We start from the raw sequence: 22799 nt of genomic DNA on the forward strand, positions 1-22799 counted from the left end.
TTATGGGATGTGACACACAAAGTCGAAATTGTTTTGATTTTGTGTTATTTATTGGAACAGCTGCTGTGCAGAAAAGCTCTAATATTCAATACTGGGATAACGTAGGAATGGAAATCAATGTGGAAGCTGTAATTTACGTGGGAAAACACAACTAATGCTGAAGTTTCCTTGAGAAGTTGATGGAATACTGAAAACTAGTTACTGTGGAAATAAATATTAATAACAAGACATAAAGTGCTTTCAGTGTAGCAGAGACAATGGCCGTGCTTCTTCGCAATCGGGAGACACCTCAACCTTTCAGTCCGTTTAGAGGTGCAGAGCAAGGCGCCGACCCCGCTGCCCGGCCGCACGGCGCACACAAAACCCCCACACCTCCCTCGGCGTCGCCGCTGGCGGCCCGCGCGCACGCGCGGCGGCTGGAACCGAGGGCAGCGGGGTCGGCCGCGGGGGCGGGCGCTGCCGCTGACGCCACCGGGGCACGCTCTCGCGAGAGCTGGCGCGCCGGCGGGGAGCGGGCAGGCGGCCAGGCCGATGGCAGGGGGCGCTGCGCGGTGGCGCCCCGCCCGCCCGGCGAGGCTCCGCCCGGCGCGGCTTGTGTGCCGCCGCCGCCGCCGCCGCCTCCTCCGCCTCCCGCGGGACGAGGGGCGGCCGAGCGGCAGGGGCCGGCGGGCCGGCGGCGCCCTCTCGTCATGAACCTGCACCAGGTGCTGACGGGGGCCGTGAACCCCGGGGACAACTGCTTCTCCGTGGGGAGCCTGTGCGACCAGCCCTTCACGGTGAGACCCCGCCAGGGCCCCAGGGGCCTCCGCCCGGCCCGCGCCCCAGCGCCGCGGTTCCCGGCGCCGAAAGCGGCTGCGTCAGGCGCGGCGGCGGCAGCCGGCCCTTGGAGCGGCGTGGCCCGTCCCCATCAATGTCGTCGGCCGGTAGCGGCCCTGCCGACCGCCGGTAGAAGGCTTGCCCGAGAGGCCTGCGGCACTCCTGCCTGCTCGGAGCCTGCCCAGGGGTGGCGTGCAAAACTTTCCCGGAGCGGCGGCGGTTCTCGAGTCCGGCCGTGCGGGCAGTGGCTGAGCTGGGCGGGACGGGACGGGACGGGACGGGCGGCCTCCCCCGCGGGGCAGGGCAGGGGCGGCGGGGCGGGTGCCGTGCCCGGCAGAGGCAGGCACCCACACGCCGCTCTTTGCGGGGTTTGCTAGCGCAGGAACATGGTGGCTTTGATGAAAGATTACATAAACGCCAGCCGGTACATGCGACTTGCTGTGGAAGGGAATTTCAGCAGTCGCTTGCAGTCAGATAGTAATTGAAATCCCTACGGGTCGTGGTTGAAGAAGATCTTGAAATATCGTGCCTTAGTGTTGGGATTTTAAAACCGTCTTTGAACTCCCTGACGACGCTTATACTGGGGGAAAAACACCTGCAGTATTTAGTAAAGGCTAAAGCCTTTTATTACTGTTTGTTTTTCTCCCTTTCACTTGTTTTGTAAACAGACTTCTGTTGTGTTTTTATTCCCACCCTCCCTCCGAAACATACCCCTCCTGCCTTCTGTTTTGGGCTGAAGGGGAATGAAATATGACACAACAAAGTTTCTTGGTGAATATTTGAGTATTTTTAACCTTATCTTTTCTGGCTCCCCCCAATTACAACATAGTGTGGTTTTGAGTTTGATAGGTGAATGGAAGATAGAAATGCAAGAATTAAGAAACTTACTTTTTACTGTCCCGTTTAGTGTTCAGCTGGCTATTTACAGCTTGGCTCTGCAGGAGCAGTGCGGTGTCAGTACTGGAAAGGTGGGGTACAGTCAGTGTTTGGAGTGAAGCACCCCAGAGTTAGGCTGGCTTTATAAAGTCTGTTTATCTACAGTCTTGTTTGCTGATGTTCTTGCTTCCAAAAAAATGAATCCTTTAAATAAGTTGATGTTGGAAGATTTCTTAAACTGCAGCAATTGGGACTACAAATTCCAACTGTGCCAAACTTTCTGATTTACATATCCAGAAATGTCAGAGACTCACCAGTGTTGGGAAACCATTTGGTAAGAGAGGAGGTTTGCTTTACAGTTAAATGCTGGTAAGCTTTTAAAGTATGGTCTTGTAAGTTTCCCATTTTTATATCATTCTTTTTTAAGGGAAATTGTTCAAGTTATTAATGTCACTGAAGTGTTCTCTGCCTGTTATGGCCTAACTTATCAAAAGTGTTAGAGCTCCCCAATGGATAATAAGAATAAGCATCTCTTTGGGGAGAAAAGAATGATTGGGAAGTGCAGTTTTCAGTAACTGTTTCTATGGTCTCTTTTTTTACAAGAGCTGTTTTGGCATAAATATGGTAACAATGTTTCCTGTAGGCACATTCATCTTCCTTTGTTTTGTCCTTTTCCCCAGAAGGTTGTTAATGGATTTTTTCTCCTCAGATTTAAAACTGCTAACAGAAATATCCTCAACTGCTTCAGTTTTGGGTTTTTTTTGCTGTTACTCATTTTATAATGGTATGTTAAGTTCACGAGGTTACTGAGAAGGGTTAAGAAGTGAAAGGTACTGAAGCTAATTTCTGCCTTTTTGGAAAGAAATGGTGGACTTAACCTTTAGAAAATCCAACAAGAAAAATGGGTAGTTGTTTTTCCATATCTGAAGTCAAGATTTCATTATTATGCCTATAAGCATTAATAAGTATAAATACTGTTGAATGATATCTTAGAGATGGAAAAAGCCCCCATGTCTCAGCAAACTTCTGTGCTTCTGGTTTTCAAGGCTGAGAACTCATGATATTTCAGGGTTAGGTACTGTACAGGTGGGGTGAGTTACCTTTGTCTGACCAGAGAACTGGGTCTGTAATACCTTGATTTTTTTTTGATCCAGTACAGTTCAGAACATTGTCTGATATGCTGCACAGAATATTTAAGGTGAAAAGTTTTAAAATATTAAAGTTTTAAGCTAAAAATAACATTCTTCTCCTAAACTCTGAAAAACTGGAAGCAAAACTAGTAAAAAGTGCCTATACCCACTGAATTGCATGCACCTTTTTGAATATGTGCAGTTCTGTTTTAAAATGGTGTTTGAGATACTTGTCCTAATGGTGTGCAGGTTTGTTGTTCTGGACTTTTTTTTTAGGATGTGAAGTGTCAAGTGGAGCATGAACTTCCATGGAGAGAACACTGATAAGGAGTTTTTGGCAGGTCCTTTATTTATATATAGAAAAAAGGCTCATAAGCATCAATATATCATAAGAAGCATGCCTGTTATTTATCTGCTGAGAGTGAGCAGTAATAATGAATGGTACACTGAATAAATTAGAACTCAGCCCTCGGAAGTCAGAATTTGAGTGTTTACTCCCTGCGTGCTTCTCCTGAAATTGAATTGGCTTCTTTTCTGTGTACTTGTCCACAGTGGAATACATCCTTTGCTTTCTTTTGTTGTTTTCAGTTCTGAAATATTTGAGTAAAAAACCGTTTAATAAGTTCATGGAGTTCATCACATAGGATACTGCTGTACTAGTTGTTACTGAAGTCGTATTTAAATTATTGGGTAACCTGCACTGATAACACTTTTGTGATTGGTTGGTTTTGTGCATTTTTACTTATTCAGTTCTGCTTCTGTAATACTTTTTTCCTTTTGTTTTTTTTCACAAGTATTAGAAGAGTGAAAAAAAAAAAATCACAGTGAACAATAGCAACTTTACAAGCAGAAGTCCCACGACTGATAATGGAAGTCACAGAAGAGCGATTGTTTGTAGGGATAAAAATTTGGGAAGGAGGGATAAATTGCATGGTTTATTTCAATACAGCCAGAATCTGTTCTGGACAGATTTCCTCTCTGTGTGTGATTAAACTCATCCTGACTTGAGATTTGCTTTGTGTGATTGATAAAATATGAACTTTAAATATTAAGTTGGAAAGCACTTGGAAAATGTGTTTTTTGCATAGTCTGGTCAAGACTACACACTGAATTTTCCAAAGGTATTGGATTGTGATATAAAGATCTCCAGCTTTGTAAATTTTTTGATAAACAGAAGTATATTTGGTGGCTCAATAAAGTTGTTACTTATCTGCCTAGAAAATACTTAACACTTCCTTTATATTTAGAACTCCATGCATATCTATAGTCAAGAAACTTAACTGATTGCTCATAAAAGTCAGTCAAGAAGTTACACTGTTTACACGTGCTTCTTGATTGAGGGAAGGAAACCTTTTTGAGACTTTTTGTTGCCCCATATTCCAGATAACCTATTCTGACCTTAAGAAATTAATCGTTTTTTTTAAGTGAATTAATTAAAAAAAAAAAAAGGGATAAAACCTCTTCACGATTCAATGAAAAGTGCAGTGTCGGTGAGACTTGATTCTAAGTACATGGGCAATCAGTTTGCCACTTAAAGAAGATTATTAGTTCAAGTACTTTTGATAGATTAGAAATTTTTTTTTCCAAGCTTGATGAAAGAGTATTTCTTTAATCTTCTTAATGAAAGAATTTTTTAAAAAATAAAATATTTAATACTTAGACCAGTGTAAGTTTTGATACAATACTGGAGTGGGGAGAGACCATGCTAAAAAGACTAGTGCAAATTTATATCTGTGTGGGTGAGATCTTTTTTTTTTAACAGAGTAATTCAGTGAGGTACCGTGTGGTTCATGGTGACTGTGCTTGTTGATTTTGACTATTCTGTGCAAAGGAGAAAAATACAGACGTTATCACTCACTTAATAGATTTATTTGACTTTAATGTTTATCTTTACTTTTCATAAGAATGACCTTTGTAAATTTTTCTTAGAAGAGGAACTGATGGGGGGTGGAATAAGAGAAGTGAGACACCAGGAAATACTCCTCTCCCACCTGTGCCTGTTGGTGTTGCATATAAGCAGTATTTAGCCATTGCAGACTGAGGATGTATTATGTTTATGTGCTCAGTCTGGCGAAGAAACAAGTACTGAGTTAATTAAAAAAGATGAGTTTTTCTGGGTTTTTTGGTAATAAGTTTTTGTTCCTAGTTTACAATACTTTTTCTTGGAATAGCTTTTTTTTTTTAATGGGGAAATGAATCTTCCCTAAGTAAGGTATAATGGTTGTAAAGGTTGTAAGAATACCTATTGTAAACTTCCACTTTCAAATGTGATAGAAATATTATTCAGCTATTGTAGAATTTTGATACAATCTTTTTAATTGGTCAGTTTGATTGTGAGCCCTGACATCCTGACCTTTGGGACTTGCTTCATTTCATTTGCAAAGGACATAGGAACCCTTGAGACCCATCAGTGATAAAAATGGCCTTGATGTGGCTTGAGAAGTACCTCCAATACAGTAGCTGAATCAGTTGCAAAACAAAAGAAGCAAAAGATAATGTGGGTGGTTGTACCAGTGAGCTTCCAGTACAGCTCTATTGGGGAGAGAGCATCTTCAAGTAAGCTACTGTGAACTGTAAATGTGGTCACTTGGTCTGCTTTGGCTAGGTGATTCTGTATGACCTTGGGCCTAGCACAGATTTTTACATTAGTGTGTATGTTCATCCCATATATATTTGCATGTGTTTATATACATTTTATTTTATAAATGTGTATGTGTGCACACACATACTGCTGCATTCACCTGTGGATAGCTGGCAATTTATGGTAGGTATACCTGTGCAGTGCACCTGAGAGGTGTAGATTAAATAGTTTGTGCAAGTTGTGCAAGATAGTATGTCAGTCCTTATGTAGGTGTAGCAGAAACTATAGCAAACTTTCTCAGTAGATAGAAGAAATATATAGAGAGTGGTGAGTATAAGGGAAGTAATCACTTTAGAGGTTGTGCTATGTTAGAAGTTAAGACCCATTGCTTTTCTTCTGTTGAGAGTAGAGTCTGATTTGGCATACCATTCTCTTTTCTTAAGAGTTGTGTATATCAGGTTTTCACTACAGAAGTTAGAATAGTTCATATAATGGTCTATATGATTTTCTATTAAAACTAGCATGATTTTAAAACACTGCTATTGGCAAAATATCTGTTAATCTTCTCTAAAGAAATATGATTCTAGAAATAAGAGCTGACATCTGATCAAAAGAATGGGTAGAAATTGTGTGAAAATGCAGTACTGCATGCAAAATCACATTTCTTTTCAGAGGCCTGAAACATCTTTCACTTCCTAATTTCAGGCTTGTTTTGCTATGTCAACAGCTAGTGAAATCCATGTTCATGCAGCTTGAACTAGTTCTATCTTGTTTATTTGTGTAACAGAAGAACAAAGCATTGTTTAATAAATATTCCAAGAATGTGATAATGTCAACATTATCTGCTTGTCCCATTGTTCAAAGACAACTTTCTTGTAAATCTTCTAGGACATTCTTAAAGTGAAAGGCTTTTATGGCTTGCCAAAATCAGACTTAGAGGCTCTTCTTGCTTTAAAAAGGCATCTTAGGGTTTTGGTTATTTGTTTGTTGGGTTTTGGTGGTTTTTGGTTTGTTTGGTTTTTTTTTCCAAATACATATCTATTTAGGAATTCTTTACTAGTTGAACTATATGGCCACATTTTGTGTTCCCACCTCCTCCCCAAAAGGCCAGATAATGTAGACAAGAGTATAGATATGAGAAATGCTTACACTCTGAAATTGCTTCTTGCCCTACATGTAATGGGACGCTTGAATTACCTTTTTTCTTAGTTTCCATAGCTTATAAAAATGCAATCTCTGTAACTTCTGTCAAAATGAAAGTGAGTGACATGAGAACTATTACGGACAAGTCTTGCAGTAAAAAATAGATAAAATTGACCGGCAGGCAGAGCTCACCTTTGTTGTATCTGAGAGACTGTTAGGGTATAGAAAGTATCCCTTACTCCCGAGCACTGACTTCCATTATACTATGTTAAAATACCTGATACCATTTTCTGAGGTGAAAAAAATGTAAACGTAAAATTAGCCCAGCAGTAGTTTTGTGCTCTTGTTTTAAAGAAAGGTCTTTACAGGATACTACTGCTTAGAAACCTCATTCAGAACTGGACTCTGGGTTCCAGTGAGAGTGTATGAGGATGTGGCTTCCCTGCACAGAGACAGTCTAATGGATGGGGTGCAGTGAGGGCAGCAAATAACCAAAGGAAGGTCACCTTAGCAGGAGGAGAACATTCAAGCTTCTCTCCCAAAGTGTCTGGTCAGTGTGAGGTGTAATGGGATTGGGATGGTAGGCAACAGTAGAAAAGGGAGCCAGTTGCAGTTTCATTTGCCAGACAGCTCAGTTACTTTCTATTCAGATGCCTTTTTCTTTAAAATAAATAGCTTCTTTCCCCTCTGCCTCCCTTTCCTTTTGTCTTTGAAATTGTGGTTCTCCCGCAGGCAAACATTGACTAAACGTCAAAAATAACCTCCAAGTCATCATCCTTCTGCTTGACTGTAGATATATTTGGAAGCTCTTTGAAAATGCCTCCCCCCCCCCCCCCCCCCCCCCCCGGGGACGGATCACCTCTATGCGCTTGAGAGATAGTCAGTGTTTCTGCAGCTTATTGGGGATTGGGAAGTCAATGTGACCAAGTATGATCTAATCCATCTCTATAGTCTGATGTCAGAGGTGATTCTTTTTTTTCTGAATGTTGGGGGTTTTTTAGGTAATGTGGAAAATTACCAGAATGTAAGGATGGAATGACTATATTTTTCTTCCAAGAGTAAGGTTTTAACAGGGCACTCCTCTTGCCCCTGCCCTGGTCTGGATTCTTATGGGTGTACTTATAAATAATTGTTAGAACTGAAAACCATTAGGATGAGAAGATATTCCCAATTTTTCTTCAGAAAGTTCAAGCCCGATTTGACAAACTTTTTTTATAAACAGCATATGAAGTTGGGCAAGAAATGAGTATTAAACATAAAATAATAGCCATGTTTAAACATAGCAAAATGGAGGAGAAGTTATAGCTGTTGGACGAGAGTTTATATTTATAAAGGGGACATTTTCAGGAAACAGCAAGTCTTGAATGTTTTAATACCTCTTTGAGCACAGCCTGGATTAGCTGAAGGTAGCCTGAGTTCTGATACCATTTTAAGTCCTTGGTCCTGATACGTTGATGAATATACCAGTTCCTAAAGACTACAGTGAGTAGTGTTTGGTAGTTACTTTAGAGTTCTTCCACTGCAAAATGCCAAGTGCACTCAGCACTTTCTTATATGCTAAAAGTGGTTGTGGAGGTTTGAACTCAGCCGGCAGCCAGATGCCACGGGGCCAGCTGTTCACCTCCCCCTCCCCCTCTGGTGAAATAGCGGGGGAACAAAAAGAAGAGAATTTGTAGATTGAATAAAAAGAAAGAAATTACTAAATATAACAAGAGAACAACAGTAACAATAGTGAGTCCAAAAAGAAAACAGGTAAAATGCAGCAGTGGTTTACTGAGTGTGGCAACCACCCCCCCACAGCAACAATACCGCCCGACGAGCAGATGGCGTGTGTAAGCCCCAAGTGAAAAGCCAAGAGAGCAAGAGAGAGAGTCCGCCCACCTAAATCCCTGGGCATGACATCACATGGTATGAAATACTCCAATGAAAATTAACTCCATCCTGGTCGAAACCAGGACAGTCTCCACAACTTATTCCATACCATTGACGTTATGCTCAGGTTTCCAAATACATCTTAAGGAATCGCCATCCCCCCCCTTTATTTTTTTCCAGGTCTCACCAATATCATTCCCTTAGTCTATGGGCCATCCTTCCACCATGTTTGCTGAGTTCATTTAGTCCATAACTTCAGGTTCCATCTGATGTGACAGTCTATAAGGCTGAGGAATGAGGCAGAGTTGGCTGAGTCGGTGGAGCAGGAGGCTTTGGATGTGGCACGGGGATGTTGCAAGGCACCAATTGCTATAACAGGGTTATTTGACAGTCTGGTTCATTGGCTATTCTCACCTAAAATCAAGTCTCCCTGAGGCACACATCGGACTTCCCCATCCTTCTGCATTACCCACCAAGTGCACCCAGGTCCTTGGGCAAAAGTAATCCCACGCATGGGTTTACCTTCACCCAATGCACGAGTAACCCAGACAGCCTTCCCCAACGTATTCCTAATGTGCACTATGGGGGCTTTATCCCCATCCATGGTACGTAAGAGGTTTGATTGAGCAGGGCCGGCTTGCTTGGCAGATCCTCTGGTATTGACTGACCAGCTGGCTTTTGCTAAATGCATGTCCCGGTGTTTGAAAGTTCCACCACCCATTGCTCTCAGTGTAGTTTTCAGTAATCCATTGTATTTTCGCAGAGGCTGGTGCGTGGTAGGGAATGTGATACATCCACTCAATGCCATGTTCTTTGGCCCAGGTGCCTATGAGGTTGTTTGGAAATGTGTCCCATTATCTGACTCAATTCTTTCTGGCGTGCCATGCCGCCATAAGACTTTCTCCTCAAGGCCTAAAATGGTGTTCCGGGCAGTGGCATGGGGCACGGCATAAGTTTCCAACCAACCAGTAGCTGCTTCCACCATTGTAAGCACATAGTGTTTGCCATGCCGAGTTTGTGGGAGCGTGATATAATCAATCTGCCAGGCCTCCCCATATTTATATTTTGACCGTCGTCCTCCATACGAAATGGGCTTTAACCGTTTGGCTTGCTTGATCCTAGCACACGTCTCACATTCATGGATTACCTGTGCAAGAGCATCCATGGTTAAGTCCACCCCTCGGTCACAAGCCTATCTATATGTTTCATCTCTTCCCTGATGGACTGAGGAGTCAGGCCCAGTGAGCCATAAATTGTTCACCTTTATGTTGCCAGTCCAGATCTACTTGAGCCGCCTCGATCTTGGCAGCCTCATCCGCCTGTTGGTTGTTCTGATGCTTTTCAGTGGCCCAGCTCTTGGGTACATGAGCGTCTACATGGCGTACTTTCACAACCAGATTCTCTACCCGATCAGCAATATCTTGCCATAATTCAGCAGCCCAGACGGGTTTGCCTCTACACTAGCAGTTGCTCCATTTCCATTGCTGTAACCACCCCCACAGCACATTTGCCACCATCCATGAGTCAGTACAGAGGTAGAGCACTGGCCACTTTTCTCACTCAGCAATATCCAAGGCCAGCTGGATGGCTTCCACCTCTGCTAACTGACTCGATTCACCTTCTCCTTCAGCAGCTTCAGTAGCCCGTCATGTGGGGTTCCACACAACTGCCTTCCATCTTCGATGTTTTCCCACAGTGTGACACGACCCGTCAGTAAACAGGGCATATTGCTTCTCATTAACCAGTAGTTTATTATATGGTGGGGCCTCTTCAGCACATGCTACCTCTTCCTCTGGCATCATTCCAAAATTTTTGCCTTCTGACCGGTTTGTAATCACTTCCAATATTCCCGGATGACTGGGGCTTCCTATTCGAGCCTGCTGTGTGATTAATGCAACCCATTTACTCCACGTGGCATCAGTTGCATGGTGTGTAGAGGGGACACTCCCTTTGATCATCCAGCCCAGCACTGGCAGTCAGGGAGCCAGGAGGAGCTGTGCTCCAGTCCTGATCACCCCTGAAGCAGCTCGGACCCCTTCATGTGCTGCCACTATCTCCTTTTTGGTTGGAGTATAGCCGTCCTCAGATCCTCTGTATCCCCAACACCAAAACCCCAGAGGTCGACCCCGAGTCTCCCCTGGTGCTCTCTGCCAGAGCCTCCAGGTAGGGCCATTCTTCCCGGCTGCAGTGTAGAGCACATTTTTAACATCTTGTCCTGTACAAACTGGCCCAAGGGCTACTATATGAACTATTTCCTGCTTAATTTGTTCAAAAGCCTGTCAGTGCTCTGGGCCCCATACAAATAATTCTTTTTCTGAGTTGCTTGATAGAGAGGGCTGACAATCTGACTGTAATTTGGAATGTGCAGTCTCCAGAAACCCACAACACCCAAGAAAGCTTGCGTTTCCTTTCTGTTAGTCGGTGGGGACACAGCTGTTATTTTATTAATCGCCTCCATTGGAATCTGACAACATCCATCTTGCCATTTTACTCCTAAAAACTGGATCTCTTGTGTAGGTCCCTTGACCTTGCCACGCTTTATGGCAAACCCAGCTCTTAGAATGATTTGGACTATTTTGTTCCCTTTCTCAACAACTTCTTCTGCTGTATTACCCCATATAATGATGTCATCAATGCACTGTAAGTGTTCCGGGGCTTCACCCTGTTCCAGTGCAGTCTGGATCAGTCCATGGCAAATGGTGGGGCTGTGTTTCCACCCCTGGGGCAGTCGATTCCAGGTGTATTGGACACCCTCCAGGTAAAAGCAAACCGTGGCCTGCCTTCTGCTGCCAGAGGGATGGAGAAAAATGCGTTGGCAATATCAGTCGTGGCGTACCGCTTGGCAACCTTCGACTCTTAGTTCATATTGTAGTTCCAACATGTCTGGCACGGCAGCACTCAGTGGTGGCGTGACTTCATTCAGGCCACGATAGTCTACTGTCAATCTCCACTCTCCATTAGACTTTTGCAGTGGCCATATGGGGCTGTTAAAGGGGGAGCGCGTCTTGCTGATGACTCCTTGGCTCTCTAGTTGACGAGTCAGTTTATGGGTAGGGATTACAGAGTCTCGATTGGTGCGGTATTGCCGTCGGTGCACTATTGTAGTGGCAGTTGGCACCTGTTGTACTTCAACCCCCAGCAATCCCACAACAGAAGGATCCTCTGATAGACCAGGCAACACAGACATCTGTTTAATTCCTTCTGTTTCCAACACAGCTATACCAAAACCCCACCAATACCTTTTTGGGTCCTTAAAATACCCTCTCCTGAGATAATCTATGCCAAGAATACATGGAGTGTCTGGGCCAGTCACAACGGGGTGTTTTTCCCACTCTTTTCCACTTAGGCTCACCTCAGACTCCAATACAGTCAACTGTTGAGACCCCCTATCACTCCTGAAATACAAATGGGTTCTGCTCCTTCAAAATTTGATGGCATTATGGTGCATTGAGCACCAGTGTCCACTAGAGCCTTATACTTCTGGGGGTCAGACGTGCGAGGCCATTGAATCCACACGGTCCCGTAAACTCGGTTGTCCCTGTCCTCCGCCTGGCTGGAGGCAGGGCCCCTCTAATGGCGGTCATAATACCCGCTAACAACAAATGGGTTAGTGTGGTGTGCACGGGTTTCACCCTCATCTTGATCACTCACTTATTGTGAATACAAGTCAGAAGTTCTTCTCATAGGATCATGAGCAAAGTTGACCTTTCTGCTCTGTTTGGGGACTTGATTACTGGAAACTGGAGCAGCATTTCTCCTGAAAGGACCACGTTCTGTACTTGTTCTTCCTTCCTGCTTACATACCCGCTCTTCTAGGAAGTAGGTAGGTTTTCCATCCCATTTCTTCATGTCTTCTCCATAGTCACACAGGCAATGCCACAGCTTCCCCTGTGGTGTGTACCAGTTCTCTTGAGTAGAGAAACGATTGCCCCTAATAGCCGAGATTCTGGTCCGTGCAGGTGGGGAGTAGGACATGTTCTCCTTAAGTTGCTGGACATCTTGCAATAATTTGTTCACAGCCGCGATGATGGGGGAAGAGACCCTTTCTTCATATTGTCGTAGTTGGCGAGTCAGTTCATCCACTGTTCGTCCCTCGTCGTCTCTCCAGTCCATTAGTGCTATTGCACTGGCATATGATGAGGGTGTGCTCCGTACAAAATTCTTCCACATGGGCTGGGTGCATTGGACTTCATCTGGATCTGTTGGTAGCCGTGCATTATCTGGGTTACAGTAAACTATCTCCCGCACAGCTAGCTCCCTCAAGTATTGAATGCCTCTTTCCATAGTGTCCTGGTTCAGCTAGGATAGGGTTAAGTTTTCCCAGCAGAGGGGAGGGAGCTCTAGCCAGGTTATTCGATACTATGCTGACATCGGGGCACCCAAGCGCGGGAAGAGCAGGGACAGCTTTTGTCCGGGTCAGTCCCCTCACTGCTGTATCCATGTGGTATATCTCTTGTTCTGTTCATTGTTATCACTGTTATTGTTATTGTTGTTGTTCAGTTTGTTGTTGTTACACTGTTGTATTAAAACTTTCCTTATCTCAACCCTGGGGTTTGAATTTCACTCCCTGCCCCGTCCAGTCTGAGGGTGGGGGAGGGGCAGCGGCAGTGTGGTCTCGAGTCCCGGCAGGGCCTAAACCACCACATATAGTGGTCCACTTACTTGTTCGACATGTCAAGTCCTCCTTGAAGGGATACCTCTCCCTCACACTTGACAGAAGTCGCTTCCAGAGACTGAGATTTTGTGTCTCCTTTCCAATGGCTTTGGCAATGCCTCCTTCCCTAGACAAGGATCCTTCCTGCCTGGCCTCCCTACCCTCTAGTTCCTCGCCACTGGCCCCGCTATCCGAGCATCGGAGCAGCCAGGTAACGATTTGCTCACCTGGATGGTGGCTGAAATCTTTTCTTACATCTCACAACTCACTCAGGGATAAGGATTGGGTGACTGTCACTGGCTCTGCCTCCTCCTGTTCTCGTGATGGGCCTGCTTCATCATCACCCTGTACACTGCGAGGGGATTTTCTTGTGTATTTCTTCTTCTGTATGGGAGCAACTGACACTGTCGTGGGTTGGTTCTCTGGTTCAGCTGCAGCGCCCGTCCTTGGGCTTGTAGTGGCTGCAGTTTCTGTTACTTGATTAATCTTAAATAGTAGCTTAACCATAAACAAAACCAGAACCACATTCAGGAACACACTAGCTCCTAACAGCACGGCAACCATGTTTATGTCAACGTTCCAAAGATATTTGAACTCTCCAAATTTCTCAAACACAACTGTAAATAGCCCCAGGGCTGATGAGTGCACGCTATCATAGATGAGCATCACATAGTACAACAGAAACAAAATCTTAACCCAACTCTCACGGAAGGTGAGCAACAGCATGGGAAACTCATATTGCAAATGAGGTGATAGGATCTTAAGGAGCCAAGCAATCCACGTTTTACCCATTTTGTTGTTATCTCAAACAAAAAGAAAAACCTCGAGGCCCCATGTTGGCACCAAAAGCTGTTGAGGTTTGAACTCATCCGGCAGCCAGATGCCACATGGCCAGCCGTTCACCTCCCCCTCCCCCTCTGGTGAAACAGGGGAGGGACAAAATTAAGAGAATTCATAGGTTGAATAAAAAGAAAGCATTTACTAAATATAACAAGAGAACAACAGTAACAATAGTGAGTCCAAAAAAAAGAAACAGGTAAAATGCAGCAGTGGCTTACCAAGCGTGGCGACCACCCCCCCCCCAGCAGCAACAGGGCCCAACGAGCAGACAGCGTGTGCAAGCCCCAAGTGAAAAGCCAAGAGAGAGAGCCCGCCCACCTAAATCCCTGGGCATGACATCACATGGTATGAAATACTTCAGTGAAAATTAACTCCATCCTGGTCGAAACCAGGACAGTGGTCGAGTTCTTGATCCCTTAGTTTATGAACTTTAGGATTGCTGCTAATGGTATGTGTTATGATATATGCTAGTTCTTGCTCACTGTGATGGAAATATTGTAGTGTTGTGATGCTGTGTGATCTCAGGCTTGCCTGTGGAGCTAGAAATAGAGAGAACGAGATGAGAGACATCTAGTAAGTCTGTAAAGAGCTGATGAGGCCTAGAGGGACGTACAGAAGAGCAGGTGGGCTTCTTACAGTCTTTGGCACTTCAGTCTTTTAAAGACATTTTTAATAAAGCAATGTTATCTCTTTAAAGTGAGACACCTTTTTTTTTTTTTTTTTCTTAAAATTGCCTCCATACAGAACACCAAATTCAACAAAATGACTTGGAAAAAATTGAATATATGCTACTTCTGAGTTTTTGTCTGGTGGACTACAGACTTAATCAGAGAGTCACCAGGGGAGGTGACTTGTAACTAAAGAAAAAAAAGTTCGGTGAGGAACAGGTATAAAGTTCATGTCATTGCAATATCAAAATAACTTTAACATTTGAACAAAAAAATAGTACTCAATATCCTCTTTTGGAATGAGTTTTACATTAGACTGCTTTGGAGCCTGCAGCTTAATATGTGAGTTTGTAATAAATGCTGCTCTTGCTACAGGCTTGGGGAGGAGTGGCTGGAGAGCTGCCAGTCAGAGAGGGACCTGGGGGTGTTGATTGACAGCCGGCTGAACAGGAGCCAGCAGTGTGCCCAGGTGGCCAAGAAGGCCAGTGGTATCCTGGCTTGGATCAGCAATAGCATGGCCAGCAGGGACAGGGAAGGGATCTTACCCCTGTACTCGGCACTGGTGAGGCCGCACCTCGATGACTGTGTTCAGTTTTGGGCCCCTCACTACAAAAAGGACATTGAATTACTCGAGCGTGTCCAGAGAAGGGCAACGAAGCTGGTGAAGGGTCTGGAGCACAGGTCGTACGAGGAGCGGCTGAGGGAACTGGGGTTGTTTAGTCTGGGGAAGAGGAGGCTGAGGGGAGACCTCATCGCCCTCTACAACTATCTGAAAGGAGGTTGCAGAGAGCTGGGGATGAGCCTGTTTAACCAAGTACTAAGTGATAGGACAAGAGGTAATGGCCTCAGGTTGCGCCAGGGAAGGTTTAGACTGGCTGTTAGGAAGCATTTCTTTCCAGAAGGGGTTGTTAGGCTTTGGAATGGGCTGCCCAGGGCAGTGGTGGAGTCCCCATCCCTGGAGGTGTTTAAGAGTAGAGTCAACATAGTGCTTAGGGATATGATGTAGTTGGGAACTGTTAATGTTGGGTTAATGGTTGGACTGGATGATCTTCAAGGTCTTTTCCAACCTAGACAATTCTGTGATTCTGTGAATCTTTTAACAGGAGGAATTACACTGCTTGAACCTCTTTTTGAAGCTGAAGAGGGGACAGGATGGGGCTCAAACCTGACCAACAATAAATGATCATAACTAAATATATGGTTATATTTAGTCTGCAGAAGCATTATAGACAACATTTTCAATTACCAGGTTATTTTAAGGGTTACTGGTGGTCTGCTGGTTGGAAAGTAATAACTGAATATTGGCTGAGAATGGTGATCATAGTTTTCTGAGTAAGATTGTTTTGTGAAATATCACTGAACCCTTTGTGGAGAAAATTGCCTTTGAACTGAACTCTCCATACTTTTATTTATTTTAATGTATGTAATTGTGGAGGTTTGAACTCAGCTGGCAGCCAGACGCCACGTGGCCAGTGGTTCAACTTCCCCCCCCTCCCCCTCTCTGATGAAATAGGGGAGAGACAAAAAGAAGAGAATTTGTAGGTTGAATAAAAAGGAAGAATTTACTAAATATAACAGGAGAACAACAGTAAGAATAGTGAGTCCAAAAAAAAGAAACGGGTAAAATGCAGCAGTGGCTTACCGAGCGCAGCGACTGCCCCCACAGCAACACACACCCTGGCCGACCCTAAAATCCAGAGCCTGCCCACCTATATCCCTGGGCATGACATCACATGGTATGAAACACTCCAATGAAAGTTAACTCTATCCTGGTTGAAACCAGGACAGTAATGATATGATAGTCTGTGAGGCTTGGTAAAAGTACTTTTTCATGTGAAACACCGGAAAACATGACCATCAGATTTGAAATTTGTAAATCTAGCATTCATTTTTTTATGCTTTTTTCCAAGTCAAAAGTGTTTTCAGTTAATATATTAGAAACTAGTAGGGTTGTTATAATGCACGATCATTTATGTCACTAAACAGAAATCTTCTGTCTGCAGTTTCTGTGAGACTGTTCTGCTTTTTAATCCTTTGGCCAACCTTTGGCCAAACTAAAATGGCATTCTTGGGCCTCTTATCATACTCTCACTGTCTAACAGAATACTATTGTTTGTGCTCTTAATTTTGTTGCTGACTTCCTGGCTCTTAACTTTTTAGTGGTTGTGCATTCCTTATTCTAGGACTTTTATCCTTGAATGCTGTATTCTTATGTTTATTGGATGATTCTGCTCACTCTTGTTTCCACAAGTTTCTCCAGTGTTTGATCTTTCTCTCCTTTTTAATCTGTGCTCAGTTTCTAACCAAACTTGCATAAAGATAGGAGGAAATTTTCTGACTCGGACATTACAGTACTCAATCAGCTGGCTCTGTGAATGTGTTAGATATATCAAATCATTTAGTGACAGTATAAATTTAAGAGAAAATAAAATTAATCCATGGAATGCAAGTAACGGGAGACTCAAGTGTGAAAGCACAGTTTTACTTTTCTATAACTAAGGTTCATTCTGTTACCCTTTTGAATTTTTCCTTTACTAAGTTCCTTAATACATGCTTTGTACCATTTTACCTCATCAGTTCTATTCCTCCTCTTCAAAAATTTATTTTTAAATTCCTTTGTCTCCAGTCTAGGAAATATAGTACTTTTTCCTACTTTGCATGAACTTTGTTCTTCATGCTTTTTCTTTTCTCTTAGATGTTTTCATAACTTCATCTCTTTTGCCTCTTCTTGTGGTTTAATCCTAGCCAGCAGCTAAGTACCATGCAGGCGCTCACTCACTCTTCCCCTCTCACAGTGGAATGAGGAGGAGAATCAAAGATAAAGTAGAGCTTGTGGCTTGAGTTAAGAACAGTTTAGTAACTAATATAGAATAAAATTATATAATAATAACAATAATAATAATAATAATTGTAAAGAAAAGGAGTATAGTGAAAAAGAGAGTGAGAAATTAAAACTAAGAAAAGGTAAGTGATGCACAGGGCAGTTGCTTACCACCCAGTGATGGATGCCCAAGCAGTGATCTGCTGCTCCTGGCCAACTCCCCCGAATTTATATACTAAAGCATGATATTCTAAGGTATGGAATATCCCTTTGGCTAGTTTGGGTCAGCTGTCCTGGCTATGCTCCCTCCCAGCTTCTTGTGCACCTGCTTGCTGACAGAGCATGGGAAGCTGAAAAAATCCTTGACTTAGAATATGTGCTACTTCAGAACGACTAAAACATCAGTGTATTATCAACACTAAATCCAAAATACAGCAGTGTACCAGCTACTAGGAAGAAAGTTACCTCTATACCAACTGAAACCAGGACACCTCTTGTATCTTAAACCACTGTTTGCTTGTTACACCGGTGTTGTGATGCACTTCTAAGCACGGAGGAGGAGTAATTTGCCACTTCTGTTGCTTGATTTAAATTTCAGATATCTATTTGATCTCTGCAAATACCTCTGTACTTCTGTCTATCATGTTCTACATGGGCAGGATACACGTACTATACTATTTCATGCTTCACCAATACACTGTAAGTAGCTAAAGCTTTACTTGTTTCTTTTTTCTTTTTTAGGCATATGCATCAGGATGTGATATTGTGGTACTGGGGACTGACTTTGAAAGATTACAGATAATCCCTGGAGCAAAACATGGAAACATTCAAGTGGGATGTGTGGACTGTTCAATGCAACAGGGGAAGGTATGCAAAGTAGTGTTAATAATGTTCTAGCAATGTTAAGCACCTTCTCAAGAGCATGGATACTTGTAAGTTAAGGCAAATAGACAAGAGTGAATAGTAAAATGGCTGATTGCTTCCTGTCTTTATTTGTGGTAAGCAGCACAGTGAATGTGATATAGTAACCATAGGTAGGAGATTGCAGAAGATGTGTAAGGCTGCACAGAAGATATACGCATGCACAGGGCTCCGTAATGGAGATAGCAAGAATTTAACTAAAAGATGAGTAAGGTAGAAACACAGGTAATTTATTCACTATGGCTTCACACTACTGGGCACGTCATCAGCATGCTTTGACATGTTGGTGCCTGACAGCAGATGAGTGCTTCCACAAAAATCACAGTCAGGTCATCCAGAAAAATTGTGTTCCTTTCAAGCAACTAATAAAGGCTTAAAGTTGCTCATGGACAGGTTTGAATTCTCACCTTTTCTTTCTCTTATGTAGGTAAACTGAATTAGAAATGTTGTATTTTAGACACTGTTAGGTTTGAGGTGCTTTTTACAGAGGTCTGTCTTAATTGTTCTGTCGCAGTAAAAAAGAAATAACCAGGTAGCTCTCTACATTGGGATGTCACAGTGTGATTAAGCTATTCACCAATTCAGTAGGAACTGTATCTGGGTACACATTGGCTCCTATAAGAGGGTTGTTTTACTTTCTTGCTTTGTTTAAGCCTGTCCTAGTGAGGAGGTAATGAGCCTTCTGCACATTACCACAAGCCTTATGAGTTGATGAGAGCTTTGGTTTCCTCTGTATGGAAACCAGTTCATGTTTACATGTGAAGTCTATGATGACGATCCCCAGCCACTCTCTGTTCCTGCTTTTTCATGTTTGCGTGATGAATTTTTGCAATGGTAGTGAAGGAATGTAGATGAAAATGAGGAAATGTTCTCTTCTGTGTCTTTGGTACCTCGTAGCCATAAAGACTGCTTGTATTTCTGCAATGGCTGCTATTAACTGGAAAGTTTTTTAGAGTTCACTGGCCATATATTAACAGATGGTGAAATACGCATGCAGATCACATACCACAGTTAATCTTATGAAATTTTTCAGCAAATTTGCAAGGTCATCTTGACTGCTTGGTAGCATTTAAATGACAAACTGTCCTTGAATTGTAAATGAATATATCAAACTATCAAGCTTACTAAGCTTTAGAATTTTTTCATTTCTTAAATAGACCTGTGTGGTCATTGAAATTGATGAGTTGAATTTTTCTCCATTCTTTCCCCCTAAATCCAGTTCTGGTTTATTGGGAAGTTACTTGGAAGTAGCAACAGGTTAGAAATTAATTTATGACCCACCTGTCCCTTGGCTTTGAAGGGTGGGGGGAACATGGCACCATCTTTTTCTCTTCCTAGTGTAGTTTTTGGAGATAATTCTCTGTCTCTAAGAATGAGGTGAGGGGAAAAAATGGATGAGAATTTTTAGTCATCCCAAGAAAGCATGTATGTATATGTCTATATTTACATGTGTTTTTATGTGTGTGTATATAAACTTTTTAAAAAAGTCTCCCATAGATTTGCAAGGACTATTTTCACAAACAGGACAATTTAATCTTAGGCCGCTGAACCCAGTCTCCTCCTTCTGGTTGTAGGCAAGTTGGTAATCAACAATTTATTTGTAAGTGGGTACAGTACTTGATCTTCTCCCACACAGTGTAAGCTACAAGTCTCTTTCCACTTCTTCTAGAGAACGTCAGAATTAAGGCCAAAACTTTTAATGATAACCTGACAAAACTTTAATTGTTTTCATGGTTTGGCTTGTAAAAATATCTAACAGGGTACAAGGAAAAGGTCCTACCGTCAGTTCATTTGAAATGTTTAATCAAAGTTGTTTACATCATGGCTGGTGATTGCAGTGTTAAAATGTATATGAAGTGTTTTCTTTATGGAACAAACTATTTTTACCGATGTCAAAGAAAAATGTAGGTACTAATTAAAAGATCATTTAGTTTACATGCTAATAGGTTACCTGTAGAAATTGGGACGTAAAACCAGAAGTCCTTTTTTTCAAGAGTGGAACCTACTAATTATTTTGAGTATGAAAGCTCAGTTTTGAATCCAGGGTTTATAATTTCATGAATTATATTATAGTGGGTTTTTTTTGTTTGTTTTTTAGTAGGCAGTCTGTGGGTTCTTTTCTAAGGAACTGGGGGTTTTGTTTTCTGCTGTTTGATAGTGAGTGGTAATGTAACTTACAATGAGTTACAGACCTTTTGATGAATGAGAAGAATGTTGAGCGCTTCTATGCAATATGGAGGCCTGATGGGGAAAAACTTAAGTGTATCAAGAAACTATTTGGATTGTACTAAAACTTTATAACATGAGAACCTGATGCTGCCAGTTACGTTCCTACTTTGCACAAAGTGGTGAGGGTGGACAAAGTTGTTGCCCCAAGGAGTGATGCTTTATTCTTATATGGTGGTGGAATGGTTTAGGTTGGAAGGGACCTCTAAAGATGATCTATCTAACCCTGCCCCCTCCGTTGTGGTTCAGGGACATCTGTCACTAGATCCGGTTGCTCAAAGCCCCATCCAGCCTGACCTTGAATATTTCCAGGGATGGGGCTTCTTCAGCTTCTTTGGACAACCTGTTCCAGTGTCTCAGCAACCACGTTGTAAAAAATTTCTTCCTTATATCTAATCTAAATCTGCTCTCTTTTAGTCTAAAACCATTACCCCTTGTCCTATCACTACATGACCTACTAAAAGTCTTTCTCTGTCTTTCTGGTAAGTCCCCTTTAAGGCTCCTCTGGACCCACTCCAACAGGTCTGTGCCTTTCTGGTGCTGGGGATACCAGAGCTGGATGTAGTACTCCAGATGGGTTCTCATTAGAGTGGAGGGATCACTTCTCTCACCCTACTGGCCACCCTTCTTTTGATGCAGCCCAGGATACGGTTGGCTTTCTCGGCTGCAAGTGTACACTGCTGGCTCACATTCAGTATTTGTCCACCAGTACCCCCAAGTTGTTACCCACAGGGCTGCTCTCAGTCCATTAATTTCCCTAGTCTATAGTGATACCAGGGATTGCCCTGACCCATGAGCAGAACCTTGCGCTTGTCTTTGTTGAGCTTCATGAGGTTCACATGGGCCCACTCCTCAAGACTGTCAGGGCCCCTCTGGGTGGCATCCCTTCCCTCCAGCAAATCAACTGCACCATTCAGCTTGATGTTGTCTGCAGACATGCTGGGGGTGCCCTCACTGTCACTGTCATTAGGAATGACTGTAACCTCTCTCTTACAACTCAGTCTTCTCTGCACATCTTATTTCTAATAACAGGGCTTGGGACTACAGTACACATTTGGTTGACAAATGGGTGATTATTGTGGTAGTTTGGGAAATCCTTAACACACAAATTTGCATTATTCTTTTTGGTGGCATGGTGCTCAGCAAGGGCTAGTCTGAGTGGCTGTATCACTGTGGAAGTCTGTGGAAACTTTCTGGGGGTAGCAGTTGCTCTGGACACTACTCGTTTAGCATTTTGGCTTGCTAATGTTAGCTTGTCTTAAAACCCACTCAACAATGAAAAAATGGAAGAACTGTCCACACTTGGAAAAAAGGAAAAATCTAATGAATATGAGTTATGTAAAATTCTTGCTGTTGGAGTATGGATGGAATTATGAAAATAAAAGAGAGAGGTAGTTAATGAGAATTAGAGAGGGCAAATATTAGTCTGAGATGTAAGGGAAAAGTTTCTGCAGGCATTTTACAACTGTGACAAAACTATTCTTGGCATTTTTGGGTCAGGATGATGTGTAGGTCCTTAGTGTGATAGAAATTTATTGAAGTAGCTGTTCTTTTTAATGCAGAGGGTTTCTCTTGGAAGCTACGGATCTGTGGATTTTAGGATCTGTATGGATCTGTACATTTGTACAGATCATGTATATCTGCAATTAACAGATCTGTTAATAATAAGAACTTAGGTATGACAGTTTAGTGCTTTTTTTTTTTTTTTTTCCTTAATGCTGTTGTGGCTGATATTGAAATCAAAATGTATTTTATAAAGTGACTCTAACTTTCTTTAATGTTGTTAAAGGAAAACTGAATACTTTGAGTTAATTTCACAGAAATAGGAGATTGACTATTACAGTATATCAGAACTGTAGATAGGCTCCTTTTAACATCAAACATCACTTCAGAATGCAGGATGTCCATTATGCATGATCTATACAAATGCTTTCGTTTATGTAAATCTGTATTCCAGAGTGGTTTTAGGCAACATTGCCTTTTGATGGTTCTCTCAGGTCCTTTGCCTGAGGTCTTTAACATACATTTGGCTTGTTTTGGCTCTTCTTAGCAAGTCTTTTAAACTTACTTTTATGTAGATAACTTGAGATAAAATATTCTTAATCTTGTCTTAATCCAAGTTTGGGGTGGCTCAAGCCACTAATGGAATAAGACTGAAATACGCATTGAAGCTGACCGTACTGCAACTTTTTCAAAGTATTTTATGTTAGCATTTAGTAGTTCTGTTTTGTGGTTCTTTGCATTGGGTGTT

General features: G+C 42.6%; 1 protein-coding gene across 7 annotated transcripts in view; it reads left to right on the forward strand.

The window, feature by feature from the left end:
• The first annotated feature begins 593 nt into the window (after positions 1-593).
• DMXL1 (Dmx like 1) overlaps positions 594-22799 on the forward strand; it is a 92261-nt gene continuing 70055 nt past the window's right edge. For 6 of the 7 annotated variants that reach the window (XM_074856560.1, XM_074856552.1, XM_074856557.1 and 3 more), the window contains exons 1-2: positions 600-776; positions 18143-18268. In XM_074856560.1, coding sequence (XP_074712661.1) covers positions 690-776; positions 18143-18268 — 213 coding nt within the window. In that variant the 5' untranslated portion in view covers positions 600-689. Of the gene's footprint in view, positions 777-18142; positions 18269-22799 lie in introns of all 7 variants that reach the window. The other variant, XM_074856558.1, reaches the window with a different exon arrangement.

Source organism: Strix uralensis, chromosome Z (assembly GCF_047716275.1).
Source record: "Strix uralensis isolate ZFMK-TIS-50842 chromosome Z, bStrUra1, whole genome shotgun sequence".
In the NCBI taxonomy this organism is placed as follows: Eukaryota; Metazoa; Chordata; class Aves; order Strigiformes; family Strigidae; genus Strix; species Strix uralensis.